At 39.3% G+C, this 14,588-nt stretch overlaps 1 protein-coding gene across 1 annotated transcript in view; it reads right to left on the bottom strand.

The window, feature by feature from the left end:
- Positions 1 to 4,106: 4,106 nt before the first annotated feature.
- The window catches only part of LOC129946099 (sodium- and chloride-dependent glycine transporter 1-like), a 208,223-nt gene continuing 197,741 nt past the window's right edge, over positions 4,107 to 14,588 (bottom strand). The window contains exon 12 of the mRNA XM_056056135.1: positions 4,107 to 4,297. Coding sequence (XP_055912110.1) covers positions 4,163 to 4,297 — 135 coding nt within the window. The 3' untranslated portion in view covers positions 4,107 to 4,162. The remainder of the gene's footprint in view (positions 4,298 to 14,588) is intronic.

Genomic DNA, 14,588 nt, shown 5'->3' with positions numbered 1-14,588 from the left:
ACCACAACTGTCTTTCAAAAAACACTTGCAATAAAAACTAAAAAAAGAACGCCCCGAAAATTAACTTGTTGGTCGAAGACAAAGCTCTTGCAATGTGACCTCGAACGAGTTTTATCACGAAATTGTCAATTCTGTTGATTCGTGCCACGTTGTTTAGGACCTCGTTGGAATAGTAATGCACGTAAGAGGATTCGGCTGTTCGATATAAGCCGGTACAGCATCGTCAACTCTGCCGCTCAAACATTTGAAACTTCTCCATCTGGAAAGGGGCAACGTTGAAGCATACAGGACAACTATAAACGATTATCGGCCGTATGAAGGCCAAGTTGCAAATTACCTTCACACTGTTAGCAAGCTGACAGCTGTGAAACAGCCGCTTCGTCAGAGCGAAGGCTATATGTCTATATATATGTATGTATATATGTCTTTCGAAATATAAATACTGATCTAACCAGATACTTGACTACTTTTTTGCTAATGGCTGCCCGTGAAGATCAACGATGACCATCTTGCGCCAACTCTTGCACGTATCCCTCGTGGCCCTAGCCAACGTAGTCCGGAATAGAATTGTCTCCGACTTCTGAATATTTATTTTCAGTTTCTAGTCATCACAATATCGCTGCAAGAGAATTCTAATAACTCAACCTTTCGGACCGTTCTGTGCACAATAAGATCGTCAGCGTACGCAAGTGCCTTTGCAAGACTACCTATCAGATCGCTGGTAAAAATCCTGAAGAGAATCGGCGAATTCACCGCTCCCTGTTGAAGAATATTTTTAATTACGAATGTTGTGGTGAAAGTTACGTTCCCACTTTTGATAACAAACTTACTACCGTTAAGCATACCATATAGTATAAACAACAATGGCTTGCTTATGCTAAGCCTGCTGAGTTTTAGGTAAAGACCCTCTAACCATACCTTGTCAAAGGCTTTCTCCAAATCAACCAGAACATCACCTGTGTATTGTTGTTTTGATTTATTCCATTGGATATCAGAAACGAGTTTAGACGCAGCATGAATTGTGTCATGACCCGCCTTGAACCCGAACTGTTTATCCGGAATTGTTTTGTTGTCCTCAGCCCACTTAGTCAGAGCCCTATTAATGATTTTATCGAAAACTTTGCTGATGGTCGGAGGAAGACTTATCGATCAAAGATTTGGTTTGGAGTTGTCCTTTCCCTTTTTCGGGTGAGGATGAACCACAGCAGTCTTCAATGCACTGGATAATATGCATTGTTCAGTGCATTATTGAAGAGTGTGGTGTAAATATCGATTGCTTCTATCGGTAAATGTCTTAATACAACGTTGGATATACCATCGACACCTGCTGACTTTTTGTAAAAGTCACCGTCAAAGATGACTTCTTCTATATTTATATTTGCGCTGCCCTGAGTACATCTCTGTTCTCCTCGGTTCTTTGGAGTTTCAGACTCGGAAGGTCATTGTCGTTCTTTTTCCTGAATATCTTGTTGATTTAAGGAAACATACTATGGTCACTCGAATTAACTGAGCGGATCTTGCGGTCCCAGACTTGTTAATTGATAACCTGTAGTTCTCCTTACTCAAAAGATTGACATTTTTTATTGACGACTTCAGTGTCCTTACCTCTAAGTCATGTCGGTCTTTAAGTCGTCTGTACAAGTTTTGGAGTCTTGTCAGTAAGCTACTCTTGTGCCTACGTAGTGCGTCAATAGTCGCATTTCTGTAAGCGTCCATTTGGTCCCGTTCTTTGTACTTTGGAAATGACCGTTCCATCGTTCGTTTTATTGTTTCGTCCATCTGTTGTAAATGTTGGCCAATATCTGTATTTGTCGGGTTTCTGTTGTTTGGTAGAGCTATGTCACTTTAACGAAGTTCTCTAGCTAGGGCGTTGGTGAAACGAGGCCAGCACATCTTACTGTAATTGTAAGAGTGCATCGCAACGTATTCCTCCAACTCTACGCGTTCGTTCGGAATCTGCATTACAGCAGCCAATCCGCAGTGATCACTGTCGCACTCGAGTGTCTGTAAGCAGTTTCGCGGGTGATTACCCACTTTGTCTGTAACTGTCAGTCTGGTGTCGTACAGCAAAAGGTCCAGAAAGGATTGTCTTGTTCGTCGAAAGACACATCTGGCCCAATTGGAAGTCGTGACAAAGCGTCTGCATTATCATTTTTCGAAGGTCGATACTTTATTTGGTATCTGTAAGCCATCAAAATATAAGCCCAGTTCCGAAGAAGTCGCATAGTCATTTCGGGAATTTGCTTACTCGGGTTGAATATCGCCGCTAGAGGCTTGTGATCCGTCTGCAGCTCGAAAATACGGCCATACAGGTAACAATACAATTTTTTGATGCCAAAAATAATAGACAACGCCTCCTACTCTATTTGACTTTATATAGAGTTTCTGATGGCAGTCCAAAGTCTTGGAGGCAAATGCAATCGGCCGCTCCGAACCATCTGGAAACCAGCCGAGTTGCTTTTAGGATGCTGTCCTTTAAACTGTCAAACGCTATTTGTTGTTGATCAGACCACACAAATTTAACCCCTTTGGCACGAAGTGAATTTAATGGACCTGCGACTTGCGAAAAGTTCGAAATAAATTGGTTATAGTAATTTAATTTACCAATAACTGCTTCCAATTCGTTTGGTTTGCTTTCACATTCGTTAGGTCCGTAACGAAGAACGTCCAAGTGTAGGACGTATGCCATTCGAATCAAGCGTGTGCCCCAGGTATTCAAGTTCTACTGCTGCGAACGTACACTTATGCCTGTTGCATCGAAATCCATTTGCTTCCAATCTCTTAAGAACTTGGAGATAAGCTTCCGATAGATCGATTTAACTGAATACTTTTCCTCCAGGAAGCTTGTGAAATAAATCTCGTGGTCGAGGAAGTGGATGATGATTGCATACGATTGTTTTAAAATGGCCACAAATCCGTATTCCACCATTAGCCTTCTCGACGATCACCACCGGTGCATCCCATTGAGTTCGCTGAACCCAGGACAAAATTCCCTCGGCCACTAAGCGATCTAGTTCTTTTTTCGTTCCATCTAAGAGAGCATAGGGAATTTGACGATGACGTACAAACTTTGGCACTGCACCCGCCTTCAAGCGGGTTAAATTTCATAAATTAACTTCTTTCTAGACTATACTTACTTACCTATACACAAAAAGAAGACTTCAAATCCTTAACTATCAGTTTTGATTTATTAGAAAATTAGATTATTACAAAATATATGTATGCACTTGTGCGTATAACATTTGCGGATGTAATATGAAATGAAATTTAATTAATTTTGTAATTCCATACCCCACCAACCATCCGTACACGAAAAACACGAAATTAACTTGCGTTTCATATTCGAATCTTCATATTGTACAATATTTTCATTATGCATCAGCACCCATCCTTGCATCGCTACCAAAAATATTTCAATCCAAAGTAAAGACTGAACCAGCAGACCCAACAACAGCAGGACTATTAAAAAGCTGACACCATCATTGCTATTTGTTGTTGTTGCCTCCCGTGCTGACCAGACATTTCGCAGAAAATCTCCAACATTTATCGTCCAGCCTTGAGCGTAGGTTATTAGCCATGGTGTAAGGCTTATCCAGAGGTATTTTCCAAATCCACCGCTGGTGCTGATGTTGCCAAAGCTCAAGTGGTCGCGGTGGCGGCGGCGGCGGTTAAAATAGGTCCTTTCGAAATTCAACACACTCAGATATCCGGGTAGAGCGACGAGACTGAAAGTAATTGCTTCGAACAAATTCCAATGGGATGTTAAAAATTCATTGTGGGCAGTTTTTTCATATTCGAATTGAAAGAATGACTTTGGCGTCCAGCGGGATATTGTAAGGGTTGTTATGGTGGTTAGGTTCCACCACAAAGATAAAGTAAGGTAAATGTAAATGAGAACTGATTTAATTATGACTTGAAGATTATATTTCATGTTATTTTCTAAATTTAAAACGTCAATGTATTATTTTGATTGATATGAAAAGAAAAGCAAGTTTGTTTTTTTTTTCTATATTTCAAATTAATAAACACCGGACTAACTTTCTCTTATTATGTCTATTTTCATGAAGGACTACTTCCTTATATACAAACAATAAATAAATGGAATATTTAAAAATTATTAATCTAATACTTTTATTTATAACATTTCTTTTAAGTCTTGTTTTTATGCAGCATCGAAAGCAGTGTTGCAAATTCCCTTTTCTTCCAAAATTTTCTTGTCTAATTCGAGGGGAACTTTTTCCGTTTGTCCTCCTTGTGGTTTCCAGTTTTTCGTTGTTGAAAACAACACATCTTTATCCTGCAATATATAAAAGAAAATTTTAAATATAAAAATCAGTATAATTCAACACAAAATATTTTCAAAAATTTTAAATTTCAGCAAAAAAAATCATTCTAGAAACTGTTTGCAAGAAATTTTGAAAGAGTAATTGTAAGCGTTTTATTTCAAATACACATAAATCTTTTTTCTAAGTTTAGAAATTAAAGGACAGGACCGGAGAAACAAGATCGCCAAAATATCTAGGATGGTGTTAACACGGGATGACTTTCTTGCATGACCAAGCCGATTATTTTGGAATTCCTTATGTGTTGCTTTAAGCGCTTTTTCGGACAGTAAATCAATTGGGATTTCGAAGGGCGATATTATGTCCGGTCCATGAATTTAAAGTTTATGCACACCAAAGCTCGTAATATAAATATAAATTCCCTTACTTCAGAGAGTAATACAGAGAATTGACTTTTATCAATAGTTAATCCTAAAGCCAAAACTTTCAAGACCATTGAAAATTTGTATGTAAGTCGTTCATCAATTCCTGTAATTTCCACCGTTAACTGTGAACTTTTGAAAAATCTTCTTGCTGTATTTCCATCATTTGTCCAACCGAAACCAGGCTTAGACTTGTCGATATTAAGACCGAATTGTGTTTTAAACATATTTTCGGAGTCTTTTCCTACCCGCCATGACATATCAAAAAACGAATTTCGAATTGGAAAAAAAACTTGTTAATGTTGGCTATGACCGGAACTTCTGTTAAAGTCCCATTTAAATGTAATAATGGCATGTGTGCCCCCTTTTACTTCAGAAATATCGGCAATACTTTCAACAGTTTGATCGAGAAGTTCCTGAAGGTCAACAGAGACAGTGGTTTCTAAAACTTCTCTTTTTTTCGGAAGCATTTGCTTTTTGAAATTTCTCAACTTATATAAACTAGGAAATAAATCCTTTTGAAAATCATTAACTACAGATCTCAATATATTATATTTTTTTCGGACAGATCAAGATCAAAGAATAGTGCTAACGTATCTTTCAGTTGTAACGTTTTTTCCATTTTACAAGAATCAACTTCATTACCAGAGGAATGTTCGGAAATTTCCGCAGTGAATCTCAGCTCTTTAGATGAAGTGAAGACTAAAACATTCGCAATTCTTCTTTTTTGTCTTTATTGACGCATCTAAAAATGCAGTTTTGGGTCTGCCCCCACTAGTTTGTGGTCCATTATTAGACGATGTACTTTGGGAGTGATTTGAAATACTGACAGGAAGTGTATTGTTATTATTAAGCCAAGCCTCGTGTCGCTTCTTGAAAAGAGTATGATTCTTTGAACATATTGAATAACAGTTAATCAACATGTGCTAGACCTGCATCAGTGTATAAATGAAAAAAAAATTGCAAGTGCGCCCGCAAAAATTGAACACCAAACGGTAACTTTTTGAGGATGCATTCCTGATCACCTGATGAACCTCGCGTGGGTTGGTGTCGTCCCGTATTCGGCGATTTTGCTTGATTACACAGGCATTTATCCAAAAATGCGGCTCGTCATTTAAAATGATTTTTCATCTGGGGTCCTCTTTCCAACGATCAGCGAATATCCGGCGCTGTCTATGGTCATGAAGTTTGAGCTCCTGGGACAGTTGGATCTCGCACGGTTGTACCCCTAAGTCCCGACGCAAAATTCCAAAAGTCTGCAAAAAGCCGAGTTCTTGTGCACGGTTCTGCTGTACATTTTTACAGCCCGCGGTGAAATTTTCGGTTAATCTAGCTTTCCTTGAACGTACAGGTTTTGGCTGATTATTTTCAGAACTGGTTGTTTCAAATTGCTAACATGTAAAATGGACGCAATACATGCACATTTGCGTTAACGAACACCCATTTTGGGAATAAAAAGTTTTATCATTTGAACGTGCTGTTAAATCGTGTAACTTGCCATGATGATTTGGCATAAGCAACTAAATAATAAATAAAAGATTTTACAGATGTCCCAAAAAAACAAAATGGCCGTCACGGGAGACTTAAAAAAAACCTTTAGTAGTGCTCATGCAAAGCCTCGGTTACGGACGGATTCGCTGTTGACAACCCACGCAAACGAAATAAGGACAACAAACTTCGGATCTGTAAGTGGAATGTTAGGTCCCTTAACAGAACAAGTGCAGCCGAACAATTAGCGGTAGATATATCCTCCATCCAAGAAGTGTGATGGGATGGACCGGGCAAACGCAAACTAACAGACTGCGATGTATACTACGGCGACTGCTACCGAGAACAAAGACAGCGCCTTTTTGGGGATGGATTTGTTGCTGAAACTAGACTCAGGCAAAAAGTCTTGTGTTTCAACAGTGTGAACGAGCGCATCACGACAACCCGCATCAAGGCTAAATTTGTCAACATAAGCCTAATATGCAAGCATGCCCCAACAGAGGAGAAAGATGAAGACACCAAAGACATATTCTTCGACTTTTTGGACAAGACATATGAGCAGTGCCCTGGCTATGACATTAAAATTGTTTTAGGAGATTTTAATGCCAAGTTAGGAAGAGAAGACATCTTTGGTGGGATAATCGGAAGATACAGTCTGCACGACACCACCTCCGACAATGGGTTCAAGCTGATCGATTTCGCTGCGGGGCTAGACGTTCTGGATCTAGTACGCAGTTCGCACATCTCAATATCCACATGGGGACATGGAAATCTCCTGTTCAATTTTACCGTCAAACAGATTGACCACATTGCGATCGACACACGACACTTCTACAGTATACAGGATATCCGAACATTCCGAGATTCCAACATTGAATCGGACCACTACCTCGTTGTTGCCAAGGTACGGCTACGGATATCCCGATCCAAGCTAAAGCAAGGAAGTACCTACTGTGAGAAGATTCGACGTTAGACGGCTACAATCGCAAGAGACTGCCATGTCCTTTTCCGATCGAGTCTCAAGTAACCTCTTAAAGAGTACTATGCTGCCTGCATTAAGCATTGAAAACCAGTAGCAACATTGCCTTGAAGCCATCAGAGATGCCTCCTCTGAAGTGCTACGTTTCACACGGCCACCACAGCGAAACCCCTGGTTTGACGACGAATGCCAGCAAGCGCAAGCAGCTGAACAGCAGGCATACAATGGCGCTGCACAAAAGGACCGGAGCTGCTCGCGAGCTCTACGAGCAAAAGAGAAGAGAGGAACACCGGTTTCTTAGATGGAAAAAATAGAGCATGAGAAGCGCGCGACCGAGGAGATAAAGAGATGTCACAAAAGGAATGAGGGTAGGGGTACCAGCCACGAACCGAAGCCTGTCAAGACAATCAGGGAAACATTGTCGTAGAACCGCAGTCGATGTTGAGAATATGGAAAAATCACTTCTCGAAATTATATAACGGCGATGACGAACCGAATATCTCTGTGAGGGAGATAAAACCACTCAACCTCTGCGACGCAGATAGATCAACAATTCCGCCTACCCGACCTTGACGAAATTAAGATAGCTGTATCTAAACTTAAGTCAAACATAGCTGCTGGAGCTGACGGCATCGCTCCCAAACTATTCAAAGCAGCAGGCGATGACTTGGTACGGAGCATGCACCCACTCAAAATTTGGTCGGAATAAAGCATGCCCCATGAGTGGAATCTCAGCATAGTAGGCCCGATACATAAGAAAGGAGATCCTCTTAATTTCGCCAGCTATAGAGGCATCAGTCTCCTTAACATTGCGTATAAGATCCTCTCTGCCGTATTATGTGATCGTCTGAAGCAGTTCGTCAACAACCTGATAATTTCTTTTCAGTGTGGCTTCTGACCAGGAAAGTCCACTATCGACCAAATATTCACACTACGGCAGATTTTGGAAAAAACCCAGGAACTTCAAATCGATACCCACCATCTCCTAATCGATTTTAAAGCCGCATATGACAGCATCTATAGGGAATAGCTCTACTGAGCAATGTCTAGTTTTGGCATTTCTGTAATATGTATCCGTTTTTGCAGAATGACGATGGAGAGTGCATGCTGCTCTATCAAGGTCGGAAAAGATCTCACCGATACATTTGATGTCAAAAAAGGTTTTAGACAAGGCGATGCACTGTCATGCGACTTCTTCAACATCGTTCTGGAAAGAATTGTGCAAAACTCAACTGTCAACACTAGAGGCACAATCTTCCAAAGGTCCATCCAATCACTCGGATACGCAGATGATATTGACATAATTGGAAGATCAAAGCGTGATGTCAGTGGATACGAAGAAGATGGGTTTAGTGGTCAATGAGGGCAAGACCAAGTATATGCTGTCATCAAAAAAGGACACTGAACAAAACGTCACCATGGACAGCTATAACTTTGAGGTAGTTAAGGACTTTGTCTACCTAGGCACCGCTATTAAGACAGACAACGACACCAGCGCTGAAATCAAACGATGAATTACTCTAGCAAATCGCTGCTTTTTTGGACTTAGAAGGCAATTGAGAAGTAAAGTCCTCTCTCGCGCATCTAAACTCACCATCTATAAGACACTCATCATCCCGGTTCTCATTTATGGCGCTGAGGCCTGGACCCTGTCAAAGAAAGATGAGAGCGTCTTAGGATGCTTCGTGAGAAAAATTCTTCGGGTGATTTTCGGTCCTGTACGCATAGATGCAGAATGGAGGAGAAGATATAACGACGAATTGTACGGGTTGTACAGCGGAACTGACCTAGTTAGCAGAATTAATGTCCAAAGGCGTAGATGGCTAGGTCATGTATAAGGAAGGTCTTCGAATCCAATCCCGAGGGACGGCGGACTAGAGGACGACCGCGACTCAGGTGGCGCACCCAGTTCGGAGAGGAACTCAACCAACTTGGCGTGCGGAACTGGAGACAGCTAGCTAGGGACCGAGATGGCTAGAGACGCATGTTTGTTGAGGCTCAGGTCCTTGACATACAAGGGCTTGACATATCTAGAGAAAAAGGTTAATGGATTGTTTTAACATTTTATTAATTTTGTCTACATTTCCTTATTTAAGAGACGTACTAAGTATCAAAGAATATTCCTAGAAAAATCGCTACATCTACTTTGTGTCATTTTTCCAAAGGCATCACATTCATACTAATTCTTAGCAGAACTACTGTGAAGGACAACGGTTGGAATTTAAAATGTATTCAAAATAAATATGTATTATAGCAATATTATTGACCTTTTTAATGGCTAACTAACTTTTTTCTAAGTTACTTAAGTACCTTTGTGATAACCTTTAATTTAATGGTCTGCTTACCTACTTGTTGACATCTTAAATTAAATATTAGTTTATTCTTTTGAAATCAATGCATTGTAGTGTTTTTTTTTATATTCGAATATTTATAAGCATTTGAAATAATATATCTAAATTCTAGTATCTAACTCCCCTACACACGGTTTAAGTTACAATTTCAATCTCCTTATATAGAGATTTCCCGGAAATGTATTTTACAATTTTGGAATTATATTTCCCGTTGCGCTTTATCGGACAAATTTGTGTTTCGTGTGGAAAATTTACTGCCACGCACCCACAACCACGCCCAAACCAAATTTGTTGTCGTCACACTCAACAAGATACAACGAAATTCACGCTTTTGTTTTATTATCCTGGTAACTATAGGTACTCCTTGTATTGTTGCATGCAGCAAAAGCAGACACAGCAAAACAAGAAGAGAGAAAAAGAGAGACAAATATTCATGTTAGATAAAATTTTGCACACAATTTTGGCGGAAACACCAAAAACATTGGACCATAAATTCTAATCTGATATAATGCTACTTAAAGTCAGAAAACTATTATTTTGGTATTCTTATAGTGTGTGTTTGTGTGTTATGTGTGAGTGTGTATTTTAGTGCTTACATGATGAATCTCAAAAGCCGCTCAAAACCTCATGCCATCGCACAGTGGGAAGACTTATACCAAAAATTAAAGAAAAAAACCTACAGTTTTAGTGATACTTTTGAGGGATTGGAAAGTCTTCTGGGGCTCTTTTTATATGTTTATTATAATCAGTAACGTGTCCTCAAAATAAATCAATAAAACAATCTTAGTATGATTTTCTATAAGGTTCTAAAAATATCATGTTTTTAAGTTCCACTCCATTTAGCAAGGTGACGTTTTGGAATAGGTTAGGTTAGGTTAAAGGGGCTGTCTGTCATGGAGTAGGATACACATAGGCCAGTAACCCTCTAACGGGTAAGACCGTCTCAATACTGCCTTCAGTTTTTTGCCTCCACTGTCAAACTTAAAATTTGTTTTTGTTTAAAACCGTCTCTAGACGGTCTTGTCGGTTTACGTGTAGTTATTGTGTTTTTGTTTATAGTTATTGTGTTCATTGTTGTCAAGCCAATAAGTGAATATTTTATGATCAAATTGAATTCTTATGCGTTAGATGGACTTTCGAAAACGTCAATGCCCCAAAGAAAATAATTTGGAAGAACTGACTGATGATCAGTTGGCTGAATTTATCAATTCAGTAGAAAGTGACGGTGATATTTGCAGCAGTGATGATACCATCTGTGATCCTGATAACGTTGTTGACAATATTGTGCCGGATAATTTAGCTGAGATTTCTGTAATTGAAGAATGCATCCATCAAATGAATGATGCTGAAACAACAGATGCATTTGTAAGAGCTATGTACCTAAATCCAAGCGAAATTGCCAATCCAACAGCTTCATCAACTTTTATTACTGATACTAAAGAACTGCAGCAAATTGAAATATCCGAAAAGACCACGATCTCTTTTGCCATCGTTTGAAGCTTCGGGGCCAGTAGCACAACCATCTTCTGATGGGGGATTCAATGGAGTGCTTTGTGCTGTTACAAAGGACTCAAAAAAGGTTTCCAAATTGGTCTGGAGTAAACGTTCAATGGAGTGCTTTGTGCTGTTACAAAGGACTCAAAAAAGGTTTCTAAATTGGTCTGGCATAAACGTTCGATACGCCTACACGTAAATGAAGTTGCATTTTGTGGTGATGCACACTTCCAATGAGTGTCAAAAATCTTGACACGCCAATGATTGTATCTTATATAGCTAACCGTATACCAGCGTGCAAGTTACCGACCGATAACCAAGTCAGTAAAGAAAGTACAAGGTATTCCTTGAATATATGACTTCAATCGATGGAGTGGATGTAAATACGGTTTTATGGAAAGATAACAAGTGTGTTCGTTTGGCATCCAACTACGTAGGCATTGAATCGTTTGAAAAATTCAACCGTGATCAAACTATACCTAAGGCAGCTAGATATGACAGAAAACACAAAACTTTTGTCGAAATAAACTGCCCCCAAATCATCCGGGAATATATTGCGCAAATGGGTGGAGTTGACATTATGGATGGGCATGATTTGTTGGAAGGAGAACGGCTTCTGCAGCTTCCACAATTTCGGCAGGAAATAGCTGCTGGGCTTGTTTCTTTCAAAGAAACATAGGACAACCCTTATCGGCTCAAAGTGTGAACCGACCAACATCACCAGTTCCTAGCACTTCCAGTATTGGAAAAAGAACTGTTCACCCCGTTGATGATGTTCGTTTTGATGGAGGAAATCATTTTCCAATGTGGGTGGATAGAACCGAAAAGAAAAGGTGTAAGCACTGTAAAAAGTCTTGAGACGGTCTTCTATAATTCTCACCTGGGAGTCGATCTGGTAAATATTTTTACCAGAAAATTTAAACATATGCTTATTTTTCCTTAACTACCTGTAAAAAAATTTCAACTTCATTGGACCATTTTTACTATTTTGCCGTTAGAAGGGGAAAATTGTGATACCATATGAATTTTGAGGCTTTCTTCAAGCTCAATGAAACTAGTTTCAGTTCCTTACGAGACGTTAATTATTTTTAATATGATTTATATCGGTATAGAAGAATTTTCCTAGTTAATTTTTGCGTTTTTGAGCTAGAGCAAGGCATGTCCAGATAAGTTGAAGAACTGTTTTCTCTCCTCTTCCTCATCTATACAGCTTCTGCAAAAGTCGTTTGAGAATACGTCTAGCTACGTGGCGTACTTCAGTATTAGAAAATGCTATTAGACAATGCCCGGTTATGACACCGATTATCGAGCTTATCTGTGATCCGCTTTGAGATAGGAAGCACCTTGATTCTTGATACCTTTAACTCTAGTGTAGGCCCGATGTTTTTTGAAACCTGATACGTGGTGATGTTATTCCACCCGGTGTTTGCCTTCTTCAAAGCGTCCTGCATTAGCAATAGTTTACAAGTATTGATTGGTATGCCAGTATTTGCCAAACGTGGTAGAATGGGTTGTACTGTACCATTCGAGTTCGTCTGCCTTATACTTGGAATGTCTCTAAGGCCCGGCACCCAGCAAAGGTGAATATTAATCTGTTGTGCCATCTCCCCTAGCGATGATCGACAGTTATGGGCTGTTATAGAGTTTGTGGAGACAGAGTCCAGAGTTTTGATAGCCGCAGGACTTACTGAGAAAATACGGATATTGGATATTGATATCACGTTTTTTTTTTAAGCCAGGAATGAAATGTTTGAGGAGGCGGACTGAAAGACTTAATTTAAGTCGTTCAGAGTATACACCTTCACCAACCCCTTCTTTTGTTTTTGATCCGTCTGTATAAAAGTTATTAAGTTATTAAGCTTTGAGGCGAAGAGCAGAGCTTGCAGCTATTTGTTTGCTAAGTATATGCAGAGGTGTAAGGTAGAGTAGTATCTTCTGATAGCTTGCTTAAGCTGAACGTTGGACTTTATTTAATTTGTCACGGTTTATAGCTTTCTCTAAAACAGTCCACCATACTGCCACACCGTACATTAAAATCTGTCTGATTACCGATGTTTATAGACAATGCGTGATTCTGGTTTGGAAGCCCTTTAAGCCTCATATACCAATAGTTTTTTTTGCAAGAAAACAGAGCTACAGTAGCTTTTTTGACTCTTTCTTGAACATCTATTTCCAATTTAGTTTTTTGTCTAAAATAAGACAAAGGTACTTAACCTCGTCATGATAATTTTAATTGGAAGGGTTAACAAACAGAATTTTGTATTACTGAAAAAAGGACTTATTCGGTTTTTCCAATCCACAAAGATAAGCTGAAAGTATAAGTGTGTCTAAGGCATTTTGTAAAAGTTCTTTTAAGAAGTTAAAATTCTTTCCTGAAACTGCTATAGCAACGTTATACGCATAGACAATCACTCTGAAACCCTCCACATCCAGATTAGTTCGGATTTTATTCACTACAAGGTTTCAGAGGAGAGGGAATAGAACACCACCTTGCAGTGTTCCTCTACTAAAGAATCTTCTGGCAGAAGAGTTGCCCAGTCTTGAGTTAATTTTCTGCTAGTCAGCATTAAATGAATTTACTCCCCAAGCGAACTCTCTACGTTTAGAAATGTTAGTGCATATGGGATTGCAATTGTGGCCACGTTTTTAAAGGCACCTTCGATGTCAAGGAAAGCAACCATAGTGAACTCTTTATGATGGAGGGAATATTCGACGGTGCGTACTAAAGTGTGTAACGCTGTTTTCACCGATTTACCTTTACAGTAGGCATGTTGAGACGCAGACAGAAGTCTTGTATCGATACGTGCCCTTAAATTCATATCAATCAATCTTTCCAAGGTCTTAGGAAGAAATGGTGTTAGACTTTTAGCTCGTAGATCTTTAGGATTGACTTGCGAGCATTTACCTGCTTTGGGTATAAAAACAACTTTAACTTCTCTCCATGCCAAAGGAAAATATGGACTAGATATAAACAGCTAATAAAAATTTTCTCAGGGTTCGGTTGGTATTATTCCATCTGGTCCTGCAGATAGAATATGCCATGGTTCAAAGTTGTTGAGAACCCATTGTAGCTTGTCCCTTACTATCAGACCTTGTGAATATGTTGTATTGAAACTTGAACGAATATGATTGTTGCAAGTTGCGGTTATAAAACTACCAAGAAAGTGAGTATCCAGTAGTAAGTACGGCGATTCTTCACTTGAATTTGTCCAGGAGCCGTGTGCATTTTTCAGGCAGCTTGGCATCGCTGAAATAGTTGAAAGAATTTTCCGTATCCTAGAGGCTTCAAAAGTTTCTTCTATCGTACCACAGAAGGATCTTCAGGAAGATCGCTTAGATTTCCTTAGTGCCTTCTTATAAACCCTTAGGAATTCTTTGTAAGAATCATAGTGAGAGGAAAGTCGTGCTTGTGTGGCTTTGGCTTCCTTAAAGAGTATTCTAGATATTAGTGTCTTATTTATTTGAACGCAAGCTAATTTAAATGTCATTTTTCTTATTCACCTGCCCCACTGTTAATCGTCGCCACAAGCTATGTTTGTCGAGTTGGAATTGCAAATGCAAAATAGTAAAA

This window comes from Eupeodes corollae, chromosome 2 (assembly GCF_945859685.1).
Source record: "Eupeodes corollae chromosome 2, idEupCoro1.1, whole genome shotgun sequence".
NCBI lineage: Eukaryota > Metazoa > Arthropoda > Insecta > Diptera > Syrphidae > Eupeodes > Eupeodes corollae.
The sequence above is the reverse complement of the archived record's forward strand: the minus strand, read 5'-3'. Positions and strand labels throughout refer to the sequence as shown.